This window comes from Rutidosis leptorrhynchoides, chromosome 11 (assembly GCF_046630445.1).
Source record: "Rutidosis leptorrhynchoides isolate AG116_Rl617_1_P2 chromosome 11, CSIRO_AGI_Rlap_v1, whole genome shotgun sequence".
In the NCBI taxonomy this organism is placed as follows: Eukaryota; Viridiplantae; Streptophyta; class Magnoliopsida; order Asterales; family Asteraceae; genus Rutidosis; species Rutidosis leptorrhynchoides.
The window spans coordinates 120,627,891-120,653,210 of record NC_092343.1 but is presented as its reverse complement, the minus strand read 5'-3'; the positions used below and the strand labels follow the sequence as shown (position 1 = coordinate 120,653,210).

Sequence of the window (25,320 nt, the reverse complement as noted above, 5' to 3'; positions counted from 1 at the left end):
GCTAGAAAAGTACGGAATTCCTCTTCATTCATATTCACGGTGTGTCGAGTAGTCGGTGCCATTTCCTTCAAAATAGTTAAATGGAACAAGTTAATCATACAGAATATTAAGAGTAGTTAATAGTATTTCGTAGCATAATATGAACTCATTTATAAAAGCTTTTTCTTCATATTAGCGTTTTATAAGTTTAAATTCGGGTAGTACCTACCCGTTAAGTTCATACTTAGTAGCTAATATACAATTCAACTACTATAATTCTATATGAAAAACTGATTATAATAATATTTCGCGTTCAAACTTTTACACAACATTTTACAAACTTACAATACCGCTTATTTTACATATAGCATGAAATATAGCACACAATAAATTTGATACAAGATGGTTGTGAAGATAATTCTAGCTAGTACACAAGTCGTTCAGCAAAGGCAATAAAGACACTTAATTCATACGTCCAGAAACAAGTCATGCATTCTGGTTTTACTAGGACTACTTCCCATCCTTGGTCTTGTGGAACATAACCGTTATGGCCGTTGATAAGACAGCGTGTTGTAACGTCGTCAAAGGGACGAGGGTTACGTAATGTCCAACAGTCCCGTAACAATCTAAAAACCTCATTTCTTACCCCAATTACCGACTCCGTCACTTGTGGGAACGTTTTGTTTAATAGTTGTAGCCCGATGTTCTTGTTCTCACTTTGGTGAGAAGCGAACATTACTAATCCGTAAGCATAACATGCTTCTTTATGTTGCATGTTAGCCGCTTTTTCTAAATCACGAAGTCCAATATTTGGATATATTGAGTCAAAATAATTTCTTAACCCATTGCGTAAAATAGCATTTGGGTTCCCCGCAATATATGCGTCAAAGTAAACACATCGTAACTTATGGATTTCCCAATGTGATATCCCCCATCTTCCGAACGAAAGCCTTTTATAAACCAAGGCATTCTTGGAACGTTCTTCGAATGTCTTACAAACTGATCTCGCCTTAAATAGTTGTGCCGAAGAATTCTGACCGACTCTAGACAAGATTTCATCAATCATGTCTCCGGGTAGGTCTCTTAAAATATTGGGTTGTCTATCCATTTTGTGTTTTTATACTGTAAAATAGACAAGAGTTAGATTCATAAAAAAAAATTTACTTATTAATACAAGCAATTTTTACATATATCATAAAGCATAAGCACACTATATTACATATATTACACCACACGAATACAACTATCTTATTCCGACTCGCTTGTTTCTTCTTCTTCGGTTTTGGTTCGTTTTGCCAAGTTTCTAGGGATATATGATGTTCCCCTAATACGAGCCGTCGTGATCCACATTGGTTTAGAAAAACCTGGTGGTTTAGAGGTTCCCGGGTCATTGTTACAACTTAAGGACTTCGGGGGTTGACGATACATATAAAGTTCATCGGGGTTGGAATTAGATTTCTCTATTTTTATGCCCTTTCCCTTATTATTTTCTTTTGCCTTTTTAAATTCAGTTGGGGTAATTTCTATAACATCATCGGAATTCTCGTCGGAACCCGATTCATCGGAGAATTGGTAATCCTCCCAATATTTTGCTTCCTTGGCGGAAACACCATTGACCAAAATTAACCTTGGTCGGTTGGTTGAGGATTTTCTTTTACTTAACCGTTTTATTATTTCCCCCACAGGTTCTATTTCTTCATCCGGTTCCGATTCTTCTTCCGGTTCCGACTCTTCTTCCGGTTCCTCTTCGGGAACTTGTGAATCAGTCCACGAATCATTCCAATTTACATTTGACTCTTCATTATTATTAGGTGAGTCAATGGGACTTGTTCTAGAGGTAGACATCTATCACATAATATCAAACGCGTTAAGAGATTAATATATCACATAATATTCACATGTTAAAAATATATAGTTTCCAACAAAATTTGTTAAGCAATCATTTTTCAAGTAAACACGGTCGAAGTCCAGACTCACTAATGCATCCTAACAAACTCGATAAGACACACTAATGCAAAATTCTGGTTCTCTAAGACCAACGCTAGGATACCAACTGAAATGTCCCGTTCTTATTGATTAAAAACGTTCCATATTAATTGATTTCGTTGCGAGGTTTTGACCTCTATATGAGACGTTTTTCAAAGACTGCATTCATTTTTAAAACAAACCATAACCTTTATTTCATAAATAAAGGTTTAAAAAGCTTTACGTAGATTATCAAATAATGATAATCTAAAATATCCTGTTTACACACGACCATTACATAATGGTTTACAATACAAATATGTTACATCGAAATCAGTTTCTTGAATGCAGTTTTTACACAATATCATACAAACATGGACTCCAAATCTTGTCCTTATTTTAGTATGCAACAGCGGAAGCTCTTAATATTCACCTGAGAATAAACATGCTTTAAACGTCAACAAAAATGTTGGTGAGTTATAGGTTTAACCTATATATATATCAAATCGTAACAATAGACCACAAGATTTCATATTTCAATACACATCCCATACATAGAGATAAAAATCATTCATATGGTGAACACCTGGTAACCGACATTAACAAGATGCATATATAAGAATATCCCCATCATTCCGGGACACCCTTCGGATATGATATAAATTTCGAAGTACTAAAGCATCCGGTACTTTGGATGGGGTTTGTTAGGCCCAATAGATCTATCTTTAGGATTCGCATCAATTAGGGTGTCTGTTCCCTAATTCTTAGATTACCAGACTTTAATAAAAAAGGGCATATTCGATTTCGATAATTCAACCATAGAATGTAGTTTCACGTACTTGTGTCTATTTTGTAAATCATTTATAAAACCTGCATGTATTCTCATCCCAAAAATATTAGATTTTAAAAGTGGGACTATAACTCACTTTCACAGATTTTTACTTCGTCGGGAAGTAAGACTTGGCCACTGTTGATTCACGAACCTATAACAATATATACATATATATCAAAGTATGTTCAAAATATATTTACAACACTTTTAATATATTTTGATGTTTTAAGTTTATTAAGTCAGCTGTCCTCGTTAGTAACCTACAACTAGTTGTCCACAGTTAGATGTACAGAAATAAATCGATAAATATTATCTTGAATCAATCCACGACCCAGTGTATACGTATCTCAGTATTGATCACAACTCAAACTATATATATTTTGGAATCAACCTCAACCCTGTATAGCTAACTCCAACATTCACATATAGAGTGTCTATGGTTGTTCTGAAATATATATAGATGTGTCGACATGATAGGTCGAAACATTGTATACGTGTCTATGGTATCTCAAGATTACATAATATACAATACAATTTGATTAAGTTATGGTTGGAATAGATTTGTTACCAATTTTCACGTAGCTAAAATGAGAAAAATTATCCAATCTTGTTTTACCCATAACTTCTTCATTTTAAATCTGTTTTGAGTGAATCAAATTGCTATGGTTTCATATTGAATTCTATTTTATGAATCTAAACAGAAAAAGTATAGGTTTATAGTCGGAAAAATAAGTTACAAGTCGTTTTTGTAAAGGTAGTCATTTCAGTCGAAAGAACGACGTCTAGATGACCATTTTAGAAAACATACTTTCACTTTGAGTTTAACCATAATTTTTGGATATAGTTTCATGTTCATAATAAAAATCATTTTCTCAGAATAACAACTTTTAAATCAAAGTTTATCATAGTTTTTAATTAACTAACCCAAAACAGCCCGCGGTGTTACTACGACGGCGTAAATCCGGTTTTACGGTGTTTTTCGTGTTTCCAGGTTTTAAATCATTAAGTTAGCATATCATATAGATATAGAACATGTGTTTAGTTGATTTTAAAAGTCAAGTTAGAAGGATTAACTTTTATTTGCGAACAAGTTTAGAATTAACTAAACTATGTTCTAGTGATTACAAGTTTAAACCTTCGAATAAGATAGCTTTATATGTATGAATCAAATGATGTTATGAACATCATTACTACCTTAAGTTCCTTGGATAAACCTACTGGAAAAGAGAAAAATGGATCTAGCTTCAATGGATCCTTGGATGGCTCGAAGTTCTTGAAGCAGAATCATGACACGAAAACAAGTTCAAGTAAGATCATCACTTGAAATAAGATTGTTATAGTTATAGAAATTGAACCAAAGTTTGAATATGATTATTACCTTGTATTAGAATGATAACCTACTGTAATAAACAAAGATTTCTTGAGGTTGGATGATCACCTTACAAGATTGGAAGTGAGCTAGCAAACTTGAAAGTATTCTTGATTTTATGAAACTAGAACTTTTGGAATTTATGAAGAACACTTAGAACTTGAAGATAGAACTTGAGAGAGATCAATTAGATGAAGAAAATTGAAGAATGAAAGTGTTTGTAGGTGTTTTTGGTCGTTGGTGTATGGATTAGATATAAAGGATATGTAATTTTGTTTTCATGTAAATAAGTCATGAATGATTACTCATATTTTTGTAATTTTATGAGATATTTCATGCTAGTTGCCAAATGATGGTTCCCACATGTATTAGGTGACTCACATGGGCTGCTAAGAGCTGATCATTGGAGTGTATATACCAATAGTACATACATCTAAAAGCTGTGTATTGTACGAGTACGAATACGGGTGCATACGAGTAGAATTGTTGATGAAACTGAACGAGGATGTAATTGTAAGCATTTTTGTTAAGTAGAAGTATTTTGATAAGTGTATTGAAGTCTTTCAAAAGTGTATAAATACATATTAAAACACTACATGTATATACATTTTAACTGAGTCGTTAAGTCATCGTTAGTCGTTACATGTAAGTGATGTTTTGAAACCTTTAGGTTAACGATCTTGTTAAATGTTGTTAACCCAATGTTTATAATATCAAATGAGATTTTAAATTATTATATTATCATGATATTATCATGTATGAATATCTCTTAATATGATATATATACATTAAATGTCTTTACAACGATAATCGTTACATATATGTCTCGTTTAAAAATCATTAAGTTAGTAGTCTTGTTTTTACATATGCAGTTCATTATTAATATACTTAATGATATGTTTACTTATCATAGTATCATGTTAACTATATATATATATATATATATATATCCATATATATGTCATCATATAGTTTTTACAAGTTTTAACGTTCGTGAATCACCGGTCAACTTGGGTGGTCAATTGTCTATATGAAACATATTTCAATTAATCAATTCTTAACAAGTTTGATTGCTTAATATGTTGGAAACATTTAATCATGTAAATATCAATCTCAATTAATATATATAAACATGGAAAAGTTCGGGTCACTACACAATGTACCTTGGATTTAGTTTCCCCTGTTTACCAAATCGAACAACGCCTTTCCAAGGTGAAACCTTAAGCATGACCATTTCTCCAATTTCAAACTCTATATCTTTTATTTTACTATCTGCGTAGCTCTTTTGTCGACTCTGGGCAGTTTTCAATCTTTGTTGAATTTGGATGATTTTCTCGGTAGTTTCTTGTATTATCTCCGGACCCGTAATCTGTCTATCCCCCACTTCACTCCAACAAATCGGAGACCTGCACTTTCTACCATAAAGTGCTTCAAACGGCGCCATCTCAATGCTTGAATGGTAGCTGTTGTTGTAGGAAAATTCTGCTAACGGTATATGTCGATCCCAACTGTTTCCGAAATCAATAACACATGCTCGTAGCATGTCTTCAAGCGTTTGTATCGTCCTTTCGCTCTGCCCATCAGTTTGTGGATGATAGGCAGTACTCATGTCTAGACGAGTTCCTAATGCTTGCTATAATGTCTGCCAGAATCTTGAAATAAATCTGCCATCCCTATCAGAGATAATAGAGATTGGTATTCCATGTCTGGAGACGACTTCCTTCAAATACAGTCGTGCTAACTTCTCCATCTTGTCATCTTCTCTTATTGGCAGGAAGTGTGCTGATTTGGTGAGACGATCAACTATTACCCAAATAGTATCAAAACCACTTGCAGTCCTTGGCAATTTAGTGATGAAATCCATGGTAATGTTTTCCCATTTCCATTCCGGGATTTCGGGTTGTTGAAGTAGACCTGATGGTTTTTGATGCTCAGCTTTGACCTTAGAACACGTCAAACATTCTCCTACGTATTTAGCAACATCGGCTTTCATACCCGGCCACCAAAAATGTTTCTTGAGATCCTTGTACATCTTCCCCGTTCCAGGATGTATTGAGTATCTGGTTTTATGAGCTTCTCTAAGTACCATTTCTCTCATATCTCCAAATTTTGGTACCCAAATCCTTTCAGCCCTATACCGGGTTCCGTCTTCCCGAATATTAAGATGCTTCTCCGATCCTTTGGGTATTTCATCCTTTAAATTTCCCTCTTTTAAAACTCCTTGTTGCGCCTCCTTTATTTGAGTAGTAAGGTTATTGTGAATCATTATATCCATAGATTTTACTCGAATGGGTTCTCTGTCCTTCCTGCTCAAGGCGTCGGCTACCACATTTGCCTTCCCCGGGTGGTAACGAATCTCAAAGTCGTAATCATTCAACAATTCAATCCACCTACGCTGCCTCATATTCAGTTGTTTCTGATTAAATATGTGTTGAAGACTTTTGTGGTCGGTATATATAATACTTTTGACCCCATATAAGTAGTGCCTCCAAGTCTTTAATGCAAAAACAACCGCGCCTAATTCCAAATCATGCGTCGTATAATTTTTCTCGTGAATCTTCAATTGTCTAGACGCATAAGCAATCACCTTCGTTCGTTGCATTAATACACAACCAAGACCTTGCTTTGATGCGTCACAATAAATCACAAAATCATCATTCCCTTCAGGCAATGACAATATAGGTGCCGTAGTTAGCTTTTTCTTCAATAATTGAAACGCTTTCTCTTGTTCATCCTTCCATTCAAATTTCTTCCCTTTATGCGTTAATGCAGTCAAGGGTTTTGCTATTCTGGAAAAGTCTTGGATGAACTTTCTGTAGTAACCAGCTAGTCCTAAAAACTGGTGTATGTGTTTCGGAGTTTTCGGGGTTTCCCACTTTTCAACAGTTTCTATCTTTGCCGGATCCACCTTAATACCTTTTTTGTTCACTATGTGACCGAGAAATTGAACTTCTTCCAACGAAAATGCACACTTTGAAAATTTAGCGTACAATTCTTCCTTCCTCAATACTTCTAACACCTTTCTCAAATGTTCACCGTGTTCTTGGTCATTTTTTGAGTAAATAAGTATGTCATCAATGAAAACAATGAAAAACTTGTCAAGGTATGGTCCACACACTCGGTTCATAAGGTCCATGAACACAGCTGGTGCATTAGTTAAACCAAACGGCATGACCATAAACTCGTAATGACCGTAACGTGTTCTGAAAGCAGTCTTTGGAATATCATCTTCTTTCACCCGCATTTGATGATACCCGAAACGTAAGTCAATCTTTGAATAAACATACGAGCCTTGTAGTTGATCAAATAAGTCGTCGATTTTCGGTAGTGGGTAGCGGTTCTTGATGGTAAGTTTGTTCAACTCTCGATAGTCGATACACAACCTGAATGTACCATCTTTCTTCTTGACAAACAAAACAGGAGCTCCCCACGGTGATGTGCTTGGTCGAATGAAACCACGCTCTAAAAGTTCTTGTAATTGGCTTTGCAGTTCTTTCATCTCGCTGGGTGCGAGTCTGTAAGGAGCACGAGCTATTAGTGCAGCTCCTGGTACAAGATCTATTTGAAATTCAACGGATCGATGTGGGGGTAATCACGGTAATTCTTTCGCAAATACATCGGGAAATTCTTTTGCGACGGGAACATCATTGATGCTCTTTTCTTCAGTTTGTACTTTCTCGACGTGTGCTAGAACAGCATAGCAACCTTTTCTTATTAGTTTTTGTGCCTTCAAATTACTAATAAGATGTAGCTTTGTGTTGACCTTTTCTCCGTACACCATTAAGGGTTTTCCTTTTTCTCGTATAATGCGAATTGCATTTTTGTAACAAACGATCTCTGCTTTCACTTCTTTCAACCAGTCCATACCGATTATCACATCAAAACTCCCTAGCTCTACTGGTATCAAGTTAATCATAAATGTTTCGCTAACCAGTTTAATTTCTCGATTCCGACATATATTATCTGCTGAAATTAATTTACCATTTGCTAATTCGAGTAAAAATTTACTATCCAACGGCGTCAATGGACAACTTAATTTAGCACAAAAATCTCTACTCATATAGCTTCTATCCGCACCCGAATCAAATAAAACGTAAGCAGATTTATTGTCAATAAGAAACGTACCCGTAACAAGCTCCGGGTCTTCCTGTGCCTCTGCCGCATTAATATTGAAAACTCTTCCGCGGCCTTGTCCATTCGTGTTCTCCTGGTTTGGGCTATTTCTAATAATGTGGCCCGGTTTTCCACATTTATAACAAACTACATTGGCATAACTTGCTCCGACACTACTTGCTCCGCCATTACTCGTTCCGACACCATTTGTTCCTTTCGTTCTGTTAACCCCTGGTCCGTAGACCTCACACTTCGCCACGCTATGACCATTTATTTTACACTTGTTGCAAAATTTGGTGCAGAACCCCGAGTGATACTTTTCACACCTTTGGCATAGCTGCTTCTGATTGTTGTTGTTGTTGCGGTTGTTATTGTTGTTGGGATGATTGTTGTAGTTGCTGTTGTTGTTGTTGTTGTTGTTGTTGTTGTTGTTGTTGTTGTTGTTGTTGTTGTTGTTGTTGTTGTTGTTGGGCCGTTTGTTGTAGTTGCGATTGATGTTGCGATTGTTGGGATAATTGTTGCGATTATTATTGTAATTGCTGTTGTTGTTGTATTGGTGATTCTTATCACCGTTTTCCTCCCACTTTCTTTTGACTTGCTTCACATTGGCCTCTTCAGCCGTCTGTTCTTTAATTCTTTCCTCAATCTGGTTCACTAGTTTGTGAGCCATTCTACATGCCTGTTGTATGGAGGCGGGCTCGTGTGAACTTATATCTTCTTGGATTCTTTCCGATAATCCTTTCACAAACGCGCCGATCTTCTCTTCCTCATCTTCGAACGCTCCCGGACACAATAGGCACAATTCTGTGAATCGTCTTTCGTACGTGGTAATATCAAATCCTTGGGTTCGTAACCCTCTAAGTTCTGTCTTGAGCTTATTGACCTCGGTTCTGGGACAGTACTTCTCGTTCATCAAGTGCTTGAATGTTGACCACAGTAGTGCGTACGCATCATCTTGTCCCACTTGCTCTAGATAGGTATTCCACCATGTTAACGCAGAACCTGTGAAGATATGCGTAGCGTACTTCACTTTGTCCTCTTCAGTACACTTACTTATGGCAAACACCGATTCGACCTTCTCGGTCCACCGTTTCAATCCGATCGGTCCTTCGGTTCCATCAAATTCCAAAGGTTTGCAGGCAGTGAATTCTTTGTAGGTGCATCCTACACGATTTCCTGTACTGCTAGATCCAAGGTTATTGTTGGTATGTAGCGCAACCTGTACTGCGGCTATGTTTGAAGCTAGAAAAGTACGGAATTCCTCTTCATTCATATTCACTGTGTGTCGAGTAGTCGGTGCCATTTCCTTCAAAATAGTCAAATGGAACAAGTTAATCATATAGAATATTAAGAGTAGTTAATAGTATTTCGTAGCATAATATGAACTCATTTATAAAAGCTTTTTCTTCATATTAGCGTTTTATAAGTTTAAATTCGGGTAGTACCTACCCGTTAAGTTCATACTTAGTAGCTAATATACAATTCAACTACTACAATTCTATATGAAAAACTGATTATAATAATATTTCGCGTTCAAACTTTTATACAATATTTTACAAACTTACAATACCGCTTATTTTACATAAAGTATGAAATATAGCACACAATAACTTTGATACAAGATAGTTGTGAAGATAATTCTAGCTAGTACACAAGTCGTTCAGCAAAGGCAATAAAGACACGTAATTCATACGTCTAGAAACAAGTCATGCATTCTGGTTTTACTAGGACTACTTCCCATCCTTGGTCTTGTGGAACATAACCGTTATGGCCGTTGATAAGACAGCGTGTTGTAACGTCATCAAAGGGACGAGGGTTACGTAATGACCAACAGTCTCGTAATAACCTAAAAACCTCATATCTTACCCCAATTACCGACTCCATCACTTGTGGGAACGTTTTGTTTAATAGCTGTAGCCCGATGTTCTTTTTCTCACTTTGGTGAGAAGAGAACATTACTAACCCGTAAGCATAGCATGCTTCTTTATGTTTCATGTTAGCCGCTTTTTCTAAATCATAAAGTCCTATATTCGGATACATTGAGTCAAAATAATTTCTTAACCCGTTGCGTAAAATAGCATTTGGGTTCCCCGCAATATATGCGTCAAAGTAAACACATCGTAACTTATGGGTTTTCCAATGTGATATCCCCCATCTTTCAAACGAAAGTCTCTTATAAACCAAGACATTCTTGGAACGTTCTTCGAATGTCTTACAAACTGATCTCGCCTTAAATAGTTGTGCCGAGGAATTCTGACCGACTCTAGACAAGATTTCATCAATCATGTCTCCGGGTAGGTCTCTTAAAATATTGGGTTGTCTATCCATTTTGTGTTTTTAAACTGTAAAATAGACAAGAGTTCGATTCATAAAAAAATACTTATTAATACAAGCAATTTTTACATATATCATAAAGCATAAGCACACTATATTACATATATTACACCACACGAATACAACTATCTTATTCCGACTCGCTCGTTTCTTCTTCTTCGGTTTTGGTTCGTTTTGAAAAGTTTCTAGGGATATATGATGTTCCCCTAATACTAGCTGTCGTTTTCCACAACGGTTTAGAAAAACCTGGTGGTTTAGAGGTTCCCGGGTCATTGTTACAACTTAAGGACTTCGGGGGTTAACGATACATATAAAGTTCATCGGGGTTGGAATTAGATTTCTCTATTTTTATGCCCTTTCCCTTATTATTTTCTTTTGCTTTTTTTAAATTCAGTTGGGGTAATTTCTATAACATCATCGGAATTCTCGTCGGAATCCGATTCATCGGAGAATTGGTAATCCTCCCAATATTTTGCTTCCTTGGTGGAAACACCATTGACCATAATTAACCTTGGTCGGTTGGTTGAGGATTTTCTTTTACTTAACCGTTTTATTATTTCCCCCACCGGTTCTATTTCCTCCTCCGGTTCCTCCTCTTCCGGTTCTGATTCTTCTTCCGGTTCTGATTCTTCTTCCGGTTCCTCTTCGGGAACTTGTGAACCAGTCCAATATATATTCGACTCTTCGTTATTATTAGGTGAGTCAATGGGATTTGTGCTAGAGGTAGACATCTATCACACAATATCAAACATGTTAAGAGATTAATATATCACATAATATATACATGTTAATAATATATAGTTTCCAACAAAAATGTTAAGCAATCATTTTTAAAGAAAACACGGTCGAAGTCCAGACTCACTAATGCATCCTAACAAACTCGATAAGACACACTAATGCAAATTTTCTGGTTCTCTAAGACCAACGCTCGGATACCAACTGAAATGTACCGTTCTTATTGATTAAAAACGTTCCATATTAATTGATTTCGTTACGAGGTTTTGACCTCTATATGAGACGTTTTTCAAAGACTGCATTTATTTTTAAAACAAACCATAACCTTTATTTCATAAATAAAGGTTTAAAAAGCTTTACGTAGATTATCAAATAATGATAATCTAAAATATCATGTTTACACACGACCATTACATAATGGTTTACAATACAAATATGTTACATCGAAATCAGTTTCTTGAATGCAGTTTTTACACAATATCATACAAACATGGACTCCAAATCCTGTCCTTATTTTAGTATGCAACATCAGAAGCTCTTAGTATTCACCTGAGAATAAACATGCTTTAAACGTCAACAAAAATGTTGGTGAGTTATAGGTTTAACCTATATATATCAAATCGTAACAATAGACCACAAGATTTCATATTTCAATACACATCCCATACATAGAGATAAAAATCATTCATATGGTGAACACCTGGTAACCGACATTAACAAGATGCATATATAATAATATCCCCATCATTCCGGGACACCCTTCGGATATGATATAAATTTCGAAGTACTAAAGCATCCGGTACTTTGGATGGGGTTTGTTAGGCCCAATAGATCTATCTTTAGGATTCGCGTCAATTAGGGTGTCTGTTCCCTAATTCTTAGATTACCAGACTTAATAAAAAGGGCATATTCGATTTCGATAATTCAACCATAGAATGTAGTTTCACGTACTTGTGTTATTTTGTAAATCATTTATAAAACCTGCATGTATTCTCATCCCAAAAATATTAGATTTTAAAAGTGGGACTATAACTCACTTTCACATATTTTTACTTCGTCGGGAAGTAAGACTTGGCCACTGGTTGATTCACGAACCTATAACAATATATACATATATATCAAAGTATGTTCAAAATATATTTACAACACTTTTAATATATTTTGATGTTTTAAGTTTATTAAGTCAGCTGTCCTCGTTAGTAACCTACAACTAGTTGTCCACAGTTAGATGTACAGAAATAAATCGATAAATATTATCTTGAATCAATCCACGACCCAGTGTATACGTATCTCAGTATTGATCACAACTCAAACTATATATATTTTGGAATCAACCTCAACCCTGTATAGCTAACTCCAACATTCACATATAGAGTGTCTATGGTTGTTCCGAAATATATATAGATGTGTCGACATGATAGGTCGAAACATTGTATACGTGTCTATGGTATCTCAAGATTACATAATATACAATACAAGTTGATTAAGTTATGGTTGGAATAGATTTGTTACCAATTTTCACGTAGCTAAAATGAGAAAAATTATCCAATCTTGTTTTACCCATAACTTCTTCATTTTAAATCCGTTTTGAGTGAATCAAATTGCTATGGTTTCATATTGAACTCTATTTTATGAATCTAAACAGAAAAAGTATAGGTTTATAGACGGAAAAATAAGTTACAAGTCGTTTTTGTAAAGGTAGTCATTTCAGTCGAAAGAACGACATCTAGATGACCATTTTAGAAAACATACTTCCACTTTGAGTTTAACCATAATTTTTGGATATAGTTTCATGTTCATAATAAAAATCATTTTCTCAGAATAACAACTTTTAAATCAAAGTTTATCATAGTTTTTAATTAACTAACCCAAAACAGCCCGCGGTGTTACTACGACGGCGTAAATCTGATTTTACGGTGTTTTTCGTGTTTCCAGGTTTTAAATCATTAAGTTAGCATATCATATAGATATAGAACATGTGTTTAGTTGATTTTAAAAGTCAAGTTAGAAGGATTAACTTTTATTTGCGAACAAGTTTAGAATTAACTAAACTATGTTCTAGTGATTACAAGTTTAAACCTTCGAATAAGATAGCTTTATATGTATGAATCGAATGATGTTATGAACATCATTACTACCTCAAGTTCCTTGGATAAACCTACTGGAAATGAGAAAAATAGATCTAGCTTCAAAGGATCTTTGGATGGCTTGAAAGTTCTTGAAGCAGAATCATGACACGAAAACAATTTCAAGTAAGATTTCCACTCGAAATAAGATTGTTATAGTTATAGAAATTGAATTAAAGTTTGAATATGATTATTACCTTGTATTAGAAAGATAACCAACTGTAAGTAACAAAGGTTTCTTGATCTTGGATGATTACTTGGAATGGATTTAGAAAACTTGGAAGTAAACTTGCAATCTTGGAAGTATTCTTGATTTTATGAAACTAGAACTTTTGAAATTTATGAAGAACACTTAGAATTTGAAGATAGAACTTGAGAGAGATCAATTAGATGAAGAAAATTGAAGAATGAAAGTGTTTGTAGGTGTTTTTAGTCGTTGGTGTATGGATTAGATATAAAGGATATGTAATTTTGTTTTCATGTAAATAAGTCATGAATGATTACTCATATTTTTGTAATTTTATGAGATATTTCATGCTAGTTGCCAAATGATGGTTCCCACATGTGTTAGGTGACTCACATGGGCTGCTAAGAGCTGATCATTGGAGTGTATATACCAATAGTACATACATCTAAAAGCTGTGTATTGTACGAGTACGAATACGGGCGCATACGAGTAGAATTGTTGATGAAACTGAACGAGGATGTAATTGTAAGCATTTTTGTTAAGTAGAAGTATTTTGATAAGTGTCTTGAAGTCTTTCAAAAGTGTATGAATACATATTAAAACACTACATGTATATACATTTTAACTGAGTCGTTAAGTCATCGTTAGTCGTTACATGTAAATGTTGTTTTGAAACCTTTAGGTTAACGATCTTGTTGAATGTTGTTAACCCATTGTTTATTATAAAAAATGAGATGTTAAATTGTTATATTATCATGATATTATGATATATAATATATCTTAGTATGATGTATATACAGTTAAATGTCGTTACAACGATAATCTTTACATATATGTCTCGTTTCGAAATCATTAAGTTAGTAGTCTTATTTTTACATATGTATTTCATTGTTAATACACTTAATAATATATTTACTTATCATTTAACATAATTAACTAAGTGTATAAATATCTTAATATGATTCATATGTACTTAGTAAGACGTTGTTATAACGATAATCGTTATATATATCGTTTTCGAGTTTCTTAAATTAATAGTCTCATTTTTATGTATATAACTCATTGTTAAAATACCTAATGAGATACATACTTATAATAAAATCATGTTAACTATATATATATAACCATATATATGTCATCGTATAGTTTTTACAAGTTTTAACGTTCGTGAATCACCGGTCAACTTGGGTGGTCAATTGTCTATATGAAACCTATTTCAATTAATCAAGTCTTAACATGTTTGATTGCTTAACATGTTGGAAACACTTAATCATGTAAATAACAATTTCATTTAATATATATATAAATATGGAAAAGTTCGGGTCACTACAACGCCGGGTTAGGATCAGTCTTAGACCATTTTTAACGTGGCGTCAGAGGGGTCCCGTCAGGCTCGCTGACGCCCCTAATGCGGCGTCAGGCGAAACGCCCTGGGGGCGTCAGTCGAATTTTTCACGGAAAAAATGCGCCATATGCTGTGATTGGTCCACGTATTTTGATGATTATTTTTGTTTTTTTATTTAAATTATTTATATTCTTTCCTATATAAATCCATCAAAACCTATCATTTTTAACACATCAAACTCAATATTTTATCTCATTTTAACACTTTCATTCAAATATTTTTGTTTTGTTTTTGTTTTTTTATTTATTTAAATTATTTATATTCTTTTCTATATAAACCCATCAAAACCTATCATTTTTAACACATTAAATGGCATCGTATTTACTTAATTTCGAATTCGATTTGGAAGACGAGCGTATTGTTGCACAACTAATTTATTATATAATTTAATTTATGTAATGGTTAGATTAAGTATTGTAGAATTATATTAATTTATGTAATGGTTTAATTTTATGAAATATTAATTTGTGATGTTTTCTTTTTATATTTATATGCATTTTATTTTATAAAAAATACTTTGTATTCATATTTTATATAAAATAAAAAAATAATAAAACTGGTGGGACCTACATTCAGGTGACACAGAAATGGGACGTCACGGTTATTTTGGGTCAGAAAGTGACATCTGGCACGTCACCGGCAGATTGTATTTTTTTGGCCTAAAAGTGTATAATCCGCCTGTGACGTCACAGGCAGGGTTATATATGGTCTTATAGGGAAGAAAATCTAATTCTAACTGACTGTATATTGTGTGTGAGTTGAAATTGATATAAATCTAATTATACCTATATATCTAAAAGACATAGTTAAAATGAATAATGACTTTTTCAGGCTTCACAAATGCGCACAAACTTTTTTACTTTTTTACAATTCAACCACCAAACTTTTTACTTTCTTATAATTCAACCTCACCTCTATAATAGTTAACTTTATAACTTTTATAAACTTACTACAAACTTTTCACATTTCATAAATTTACCATTATACTTTTCATTCATTATAAGTCGACCACATACTTTTTACTATTTAATAACTATTTATTATTATTATTATTATTATTATTATTATTATTATTATTATTATTATTATTATTATTATTATTATTATTATTATTATTATTATTATTATTATTAAACCAATCACATAATTCTTCACTTTATTATTATTTAACTTTTTTTCTTATTATAAATTAACTACGTAACTCATTTTTAATAACTATTTTATTTTCAAGCTTCACAAATGCACACCAAACTTAATATCTAATAGACAAAAAAGATGAATAGTAATCAGGGGCGTTTTCATCCTTTCACCCTTTTTTCCACCCTTTTTTTTTTTTTTTTTTCCAAAAAAGCCCCCATACTTTGTTCAAATATTAAAATCCGAAACAGGGGGTAAAGTGTCAAATATTCATTTTCATAAATAAAAAAAAATCTTAAACAAACTCCACCCAAATTAGGGATGGCAATGGGCGAGAAAAAACCCGTGACCCGCGGGTACCCGATCCGCGATGGACGGGTAAAATCATTATATCTTACCCGCGGGCACGGGTACGGGTAAAAATTTATACCCGCCGCCGGGTCGCGGGCGGTTCGCGGGTATGTATTACCCGTCGCGGGTAAAACTCGACCCGTGAATACATGAGACTTTTCTTAATTTATTCACGAATAAATACTTACAATTATTAAATTTAAAAGCTATTTTACTAGTATTTAAATAATGATTAAAAATATAATATTATATACATGTAAAAAACTTAATTTTCACGTCATTATACATATAGTTTGTAAATATAAATTTATAATTAATAAAATTATTTGGATTTTCTAATTAAAAAATTGTATATTATTATTACCCGCAGGTTACCCGCGGGTCACGGGTACCCGCGGGTCACGGGCATGGGCATGGGCAAAATGTTTCTACCCGTGGGCAGGTAACGGGTTTCAACGTGCAAAAAAGAAACCCGACGGACGGGTCGCGGGTATATAGAACCCGTGCCCGTTACCCGCGGGTGCCATCCCTAACCCAAATATTCAACGAGCCATATCTTCTCGCTCGCAACGAGTTAAATTTTTTCGACACCATCGTTAAACTCGAAATAATTTTAGGAACACAATGTCACTAACTATACACAAAACGGACGCTTTTTAAAAAAACGCTAAATGTTTGAGGTCTTTTTCATACACATTGATTTTGCGTTAAATTTTTAAAATTCGACAATTCCATAGCCAAAACGGGGTGATGCACATATATTGTTGATTTAAAATAACATTTAAATCTTTCACGGATTATACCTTTTAGTTCGACTCGAGTTGCGCTTCAACGACATCATCGTTAGCCACGAAATAATTTTACAAACTAAACGCAATAAAATACATTGAAAACCGAACCCCCGGCGCAAAGCGAGGGTTCGAACACTAGTTGTAACTGATTGTATATTGTGTGTGAGTTGAAATTGATATATTGATATACTGATATTGATATTTGGTATGTATATTGATGTACAGATATAGATATCAGTTAGATATACCTTATTACTATTTGAAAAGGTAAATACCATAGTTAATTTGGAGGGAAAAACTATGTACAAATTGTAAATCTTTTGAATAGAAAACCAGTGAAGGATCCAATGCTATTTTATGTCTTTGAGACAGGATTATTTACTCAGCTTTGACAAAAGAAAAGTCTACTGAAACCTTTTGGCGGTAGTAATGAAATCATCATTATTAAATAGTAAAACAATATCATGACCACACCAACCCTCTCCCTCTAAAACATTTAAATCTCACATCAAATATTAAAAAAAAAAAAAAAAAAAAAAATTTGGAAAACAAAAGTTAGAACAATATCATGGTTGACACAAAACAAAGCAACAAATCCAACCGGTCCATCATTTTGCAATGCTTATGTTCCTTTTTCTCACGTTTTATAAAAACTATAATTAGGCCACAACAAAAGTTATACTCTAAACATGCACTTGATCTTCATGCTTTCATGATTTAGAAAATTTTTGATGATGAACGAGTGCACTTTTTGCTTGTGGTTTAGTTATGGGACACAAATTTATTTTGTTTTTGTAGGCTACGCATATCTAAAAATGTGGTAGACCACTCAAATTCATATGATGTTGTATGTATAACAAATCCAACTAAAAACTTATCAGAAAAATGTAAGTGACACAAATATCCATCTATTCTTAATTAACTTTATATACATTTTATTTTACATTTTTCAAATAATACATTATTCATACACATTTTTCCAATGAGTTTGTAGTCGAATTTGGTATATATGGAATAGCATAGGAATATTTGTGGCCTATAAAATCAATTTGAAATACGAATGGCATACAAAAACAAAATGATTTATTTGTGTGACCTTGGGATATATAATTCCTTTAGTTTTCCTCATTTCTTCACTCTGGAGTCTCTGGTAACAGTGGAATTAGTAAAACAGTTAATTTACAACAGTATTTCAAATACTATATGATTATTTGAATGAATTAGCATGTAAAGAACTAATCTTATTAGATGCATCAGTCATTATTTTGTATTGAACATACATAACAACCCGTTCGATATCTAAAAAAAATAAACACTTCTCTTTTCATTTCATGACCCAAGTGGCTTGACATTACAACTTGTATTGACTCAAGAAATCAAAATTACACATGAAATATTAGGAAAGAAAGTAAAAAGAAAAGAAACATAATGGATAAATTGATATAAAACCAATGGCACCTAGTTAGATCTAAAAACAAACTAGCAGACAAAGCAAACCGTGAACAACACTTCGAACCTGCTCCCGAAAATAGCGAATATGTAACTCTATGTTTTCTTTTGAAGCTTGGCCGAGGTTGCACGTGACACAACATGATGAAGATGTAATTTGAAGTATAAAAAACAGCACACTTGTTAGGAATCGGCAATAAAACGGATCAAAACCAAAGAAATTGTGAATGGTGAAATGAACACGCTAAAAGGGAAATGAAATGGTGAGTTGATGAAGGTGGCTAGCATTGGCGGGCCCTGCGACAGCTAAGCACGCCTGCATTTGAGGTCATGGTTCCAACCATGCTAGACGACTTAGCACCTAAACTTGAGGCTCTAGCGTAGCTAGCTGATGCACCGGCTCCAGATGGGGTGAAATAAGCCCCATTTAGAAGTAGGTCACCTTCTGATCTCCAGTTCCACCCATGCCATCTATTTTCAGCTGTATCCACCCTCTTAGTCACCTGTAACCATACACATATGTTATAGATACTGCCACATCAGCGCTTACTCACCATCAGCCAAGTTATTAATAGAGTGTGAGTAATGTACCTCTTTAGCAAAAGGATTAGCAGGGGCAAGGTATCTGTTGCCTTGGCTGTTGATGGTGGGGCCTGCACTTCCACCAATAGCATACATCTCCCAATGAGTGTAGTCATTGTTTACCACATGAAAATATCCATGTCTGCATCTGCAAATATATATTTTTTTTTTACCAAAATCGAGCTTCCTCTTGTCAGATTAACCTAATTTATATTTATATTTATATTGTACAAAAAGAATGAAATTTAATTTATTAATTGGTGTGGTTTGTACCTTGGCATTCTCTGAATTAGTCCTTTACCAAAGTGGTTATATGCAATAGTCACTTGCATCAATTTGTCTCTAAAGTAAGAATCACTATGGCCCAACAACATCACCTAATTCACAATTTATCATTAGAACTTTATTTTTCTTTTTCATGAGTAAAGGTACCAATTTCAACCCAATTTGATTCACAACAAGTTTTACCTCTAGAGTAGTAAATGAGTCAAACGGGTCAAATGGGCTGAAAGTAGCACAAAATGGGTATATTTTTTTTTTGACATTCTAAACATTCTTTTGCATAGAATTAGTTAGATCCTTAATTGAAACAATACTATGTTTGGTTATCATATTAGGCACTGAATTATTATAAAAAGGTGTACATTTTTCACTAAAACGTTATGTCCAACCCGACCCGCCTGTTTTGACCCTTTAATTACAATGTCAAGATTTACACACCTCATTGTGATGTGCCAAGTGGTTGTTAGAAATGGTGATGGCAGTCGAGCCCATAACAGCATCAACGAGCCCATCCGCACATTTAGAAAGTGAATTATGATCGATCCAAATATGGCTCGACCCAAATATCGAAACCGCATCACCATCAGCCATTGTTCTCCAACCATAATGTGAAGGCGAGCTTCTAACCAATGCGTTGCCCGTTGGCTTACAATCATGAATATGTAAACCATGAATAATAACATTACTAATAAATTGAAGAGTCAAACAACCTCCGTACGCTATATGAACGTTGGCCCCACGACCATCGATGGTTTTAAAACTGTTCATTATAAGTTCTTGTTTTAACTGAATCACCATGTCTCGTTTGAACACGATCCATAATGGTGCGGTTTGTATGACAGCATGTCGTAATGTGCCGGGTCGTGGGTTGACCGGGTCGTCATCTCGTGAATCGGTGACCACGTAATAACGACCATCACGGCCTCCAATTGCGTTTCGGCCGAAACCGATGCCGCAGTCGGCAAGACGTTTGCGGTTACGGTGCCAGTTTGGGTCACATCTCCAGCAGTCATCAATTGGGTTACCGGTCCCACATGAAAAGTATCCCAGTTTTCTCCTCTCAGTATTGTTTCTCATGCTCCTGCACAACATGGATAACGGGTCAAAACAAATAACAATTTCCACTATCAAAACGGGTCGAGTCGGTTTGGGTCAAACCAGAACATCCGTTTTACAATGTTTTATTTTTAGTTATTACACATACACAATTAAATATTATTTCAATTTTTGTTAACAAACTGATTTGATCCTGCTCGACCTGACTCGTTTGGACCCATTTGACCCATGACCCATTTTGACCCGTTAACCCAATCGACCCAACCTGACCCATTCGGACCCATTTAAAAATTTGGCCCGTTTGACCCATGACTCATTTCAACTAAAAATCGTTTTGACCCGTCACCCAAACGTACCAACCTTACCCGTTTGCCAGGAGTAGGTTTTATGCTTTAAAAGTACACTTTAAACAATTTTGGACAGATCCAACCCGTTTTCATTTTATACTACTTTTTATATCTATTAACAGGTTTAATCAATTAAAGATAAAACGTAACCTGAAATACTGAATCGACACATCTACTACTAAACGGGCCTATATTGTCACCCCAGGTACTATAATAGTATCATTAAAGGATTTTGTCCAGATTTTTCAACATCAAATTGAAATCACACATCACCATATGCAATCACTTTTGTTTCATTACGTATGAATGGTCAAATGTTTCATTAAATTGAAAGCGGAACAAACTGGAAACACAGCAGTCCAAATCAAAATGTAAAGATATTAGTACAAATTGTGTATTTGGTTTGTCTTTTTCACAAGTACTACATGGTAGTAATATAACAAGAAGATAACTTTATCACTATATCTTTTTGCTATATTTCTTTACTAGCACATGAGAGTGATGGTCTGTCACGTGGCAAAGATAGCCTTCATTTTAGTATATTAAGTTGATTGATAATTTAGATTGCTTAAATTACAATATACGATCATATATACATGTGAGCATATAGCACACGAAAAGAATATTTGGTAGAATAAACAATAGATTAGTTTCTAACAAACCAAAAAGTTAAAAATTTAAGCTATATCCAAAGTGGAATGCAAAAAGGGTAATACTGAAATATACAAGTTAATCTTTAGTTTAAACCTCACTCAAAACTTATGTAAGAATGATTAAAAAAGGTTCAAAAACAGTAACGAGATAACTCATTTAAACCGCACAACTAACAATAGAATTAAATTAAAATTATATCTCTTTTTCAAATGTCATGAATAGAAATTCATTTTATCCTATAAAACGAATACTATAAATAAAGAGAAGCGATATGTACACAATGATTTTTATTATATATACACCCTATTGTGTAGTATAAAACTATAAAGCATAATTAGTTGTGTAGATTGTTATAATTTACAAGTAATGTGTAATATTAATATTTTGTTTTATTTTTATTGATATTGAAGTATGATAGGACCTATGGTTAAGAGTTAAAACCGGTTGTAAAGATGTCAAAATCAATCAGAAAACCATGTGGAAAGTTACATAGACTGATATTGTTTAGGTGGATGTTTATAGAGAGTAGGGTCACATGGTTTGATTCCTTTGTTATGGCAAATTTGACAATGGTTGTAAATGAAGATTGATGAAAATCACATACCCAATAAAGGACATTTCTTTAAACCAATATAAATTGATATTTGATTTGTCTGGTGATTACACCAAAACAATGAAAGAAATAACATGATGGTTCTCTTTTAGCTTTTTGCATGTGGATATGTGTTTACTCATTACTTAAAATCTAAAAAAATGTATCACATTGGGCCATTGTACATCAAACTTCAGAAACAAATAATAGGGATTGTAAAATTGTATACTGACAAAGAATGATCTTAATTCTTAATTAAGAGAATGTGATTGTATTTTATACTGTATCATTTTTATTGCATTATTAAAATATGTATGTGCTTGAAAGAGAATGCTTAGATATTGTTAAAAAAAGGTTTCAAATTATTATCTTCCTTGTGTATGATGTCTAAAATTTGTCATGTGAGGCGATCATAATACAATTTAATTAGATCATATATAAACAATAAATAAATAACCTTTACATGTTTCAATTTGAAATATCATAATAAATACGTAGTATATACATTGTTCATTTTTGAATAATTATCTCGTTACCTTTCAAATGTTTACCTACCTATAGATTTATTGAATATTGAACATATATCTAATATGATATTTATTATTTACACATGTTTATAAACGTTCAATTGATTGTGAACCGCTTTTGCCAATTATAGGTAAGTAATTAAGTTTTATTGTTAATATTAAAAAGTTTCTTAACGTAGCTAACTCTCGTTAATATGAACAAAAATATTGTACAATCATATAACTATAACTTTAAAATTAATACAGAATACTTAACTATTATGTACAATACTTGTATTAATGTTAACGATATTTCTAAAACCTATGTTTGAAGAACATATAAAATATAAATAAAATAAATAAAAAATCCTTACATTTCTATATGTGAGATAACCTCTTCAGGATCTTGAACTGCATTTTCATTCACAGCTTCCATCTCTTTTTCTCTACTCCATAAAAAAAATTTAATTGTAAGAAAATTGATAAATAACCAAGTTTTAGAGAAGATCCGGATATAAATTCAAACCAAACACAAAAAAAAACGTTAAAGTTAACGTACAACGTGTGGATGAGACGGAAAAAATAGTCACCGAGTCAAAACAACACTGAATTATGTATGTGTGTGTTATTTGTGTGTGAGAGAGAAATATTACACTTTATACATTTCTACAGCTATAACCGTTAACAGAAAACCACCCTTATCTGTTTTAGAATCTAAATACCCAATAGGAATCCAATGTTAACAAATACTAGCAATTAACGGTCCAGATCTAAAAATTCTGGTATCTCAACGGTTACGATTTTGTTTCTTTTCCTAGTCTGGTTTCATTTAAAGAATAAACACGACTACGGTAACATAATTACTGACTTGACTCAGTGAATCGGTATTAACTTACCTTGCCGCCATTGATGAATTGTACGACCTTTGATTTTTCAACTTCTCCGTTTCCGAATTCCTGTACATTTAAACAACACACATTCATCTAAAACATTAAAATTAAATTAAAAATTCACACTTTGCGTTTATGTATTTGTGTAACAAAATTTGTGAATATACAGAATTAAGCTAAATTTAGCTATACAATTTCAATTTTCGCAATAAAAATCTGCTCATTTCGAAACATTATCCTCCAAAATACAAAAATATTAGTGTGACGTATATATATCTACGTATACAGAGATACATTTTGGTATAATTGCATCAAAATGTATCTAATTGGACTAATTTATTGTGAAAATCGAAACTGCAGAGCTAAATTTGAGCTGAAATCTGTGTATATCTGTTAATAAATGATGCAAATACACAAAAATTGAGCTCAAAATTCGCAATTTTGTGCTATAACGGTCTAAAATTTAACAAATTAAAACAAAAATAATAATAATAATTAGTACCGAAAACAACGGTACCTAGGGTTAATGACGTCATTTGAGTGCAATGCAGCAGCTACGGAGCCAAGTAATAGAATTAGAAACAGAAATGAAGAGATGGCATTAGGTGTTAGTTTCATTTTGAACCGGAGTAATAGTGTGTTTGTGAACCGGAGTCAGATGACGGAATTGGGGGAAGATGTGAACCGGAGAAAATGGGGAGGAGCTGATGAATGTAACAGCTTCAATTATAGAGGTGGAAGAATATATAAAGAAGGGGATGGTTAAAGTAACGGCCGTTAAATTTTAACTGTGGTTATGTTTTTTATCTACTATTTTTAGTTTTTTACGCAGTATTTTATTCGGAAGGGAATGTACCCCGGATTAGTAGTACCCTGTCCATGTGGATTTTCTTTTCCCCTACGTTTTCAAGTAAGTAAATACGGAGTATAAATTAAAATACTGCGTATTAAAAGTAAATATAAAATATAGATATAGATATAATATAAATATAAATATAAATTTTAGTAGTAAAGTAGTAATGATAAATTAATACAACAACAACAACAACAATACCCAATCCCACCAATGTGGGGTATGGGGGAGGTTGATCGTAGACAATCCTTCCTCTATCCTAGAATAAAGAGCGATCATTTCTCCACCCCGAGTGTAACACTCCCAAGAGTAGAGAAATTCCTTTCTCTCTATATTCGTCAGATAGAGAGATTGCTTCCAGGGACCTCCGGCCAGAAAGTAAAAAAAAAAAAAACGATACAAACGAGACGCCATGAAAATGGTGAGATCAAATCTTCATGGGTTTTACATCATGCCTGGGGTTTAATTTAGGCTCTAAGTGGCGGTAAAGTCGCCAATAAATCGATGCTTGCCGTTGACTCACTTAGTAGAGCCATAAATATATATATATATATATATATATATATATATATATATATATATATATATATATATGGGAACGTACCTTAGACTGCCGTGCGAAGCTCAAGGGATGACGGGAAATGCTACACTACATACCAACATACCTGCATACGCATACATACATACGAGAACATACGAGCATACAACCATAGACATGACGGCCAACAAAAAAGCACGCATACCAACAAACATAAACATGCATACCCAAAAACATACCTACATCA

At 33.6% G+C, this 25,320-nt stretch overlaps 1 protein-coding gene across 2 annotated transcripts; it reads right to left on the bottom strand.

The window, feature by feature from the left end:
* Positions 1–18,645: 18,645 nt before the first annotated feature.
* On the bottom strand, positions 18,646–24,320 carry LOC139876727 (probable pectate lyase 1). 2 transcript variants are annotated; one of them, XM_071864101.1, is made up of 7 exons: positions 24,200–24,320; positions 23,689–23,748; positions 23,167–23,238; positions 20,076–20,718; positions 19,629–19,732; positions 19,365–19,503; positions 18,646–19,276 (listed from the first exon to the last, which is right to left on the bottom strand). In XM_071864101.1, the coding sequence occupies exons 1-7, from the start codon at positions 24,298–24,300 to the stop codon at positions 19,055–19,057; spliced, it is 1,341 nt and encodes a 446-aa protein (XP_071720202.1). In that variant the 5' UTR covers positions 24,301–24,320; the 3' UTR covers positions 18,646–19,054. The 2 variants fall into 2 exon arrangements, with proteins under 2 accessions (XP_071720202.1, XP_071720203.1); XM_071864102.1 differs by lacking the exons at positions 23,689–23,748; positions 24,200–24,320 and adding an exon at positions 23,352–23,408.
* Positions 24,321–25,320: the final 1,000 nt, after the last annotated feature.

Coding starts and splice junctions, on each gene's coding strand:
- LOC139876727 (XM_071864101.1), bottom strand. CDS start 24,300: ATGAAACTAACACCTAATGCCATCTCTTCATTTCTGTTTCTAATTCTA. Junction 19,733..20,075: donor ACTTGGCACATCACAATGAG/GTGTGTAAATCT, acceptor ATTGTGAATTAG/GTGATGTTGTTGGGCCATAG. Junction 19,504..19,628: donor CTAATTCAGAGAATGCCAAG/GTACAAACCACA, acceptor ATATATTTGCAG/ATGCAGACATGGATATTTTC.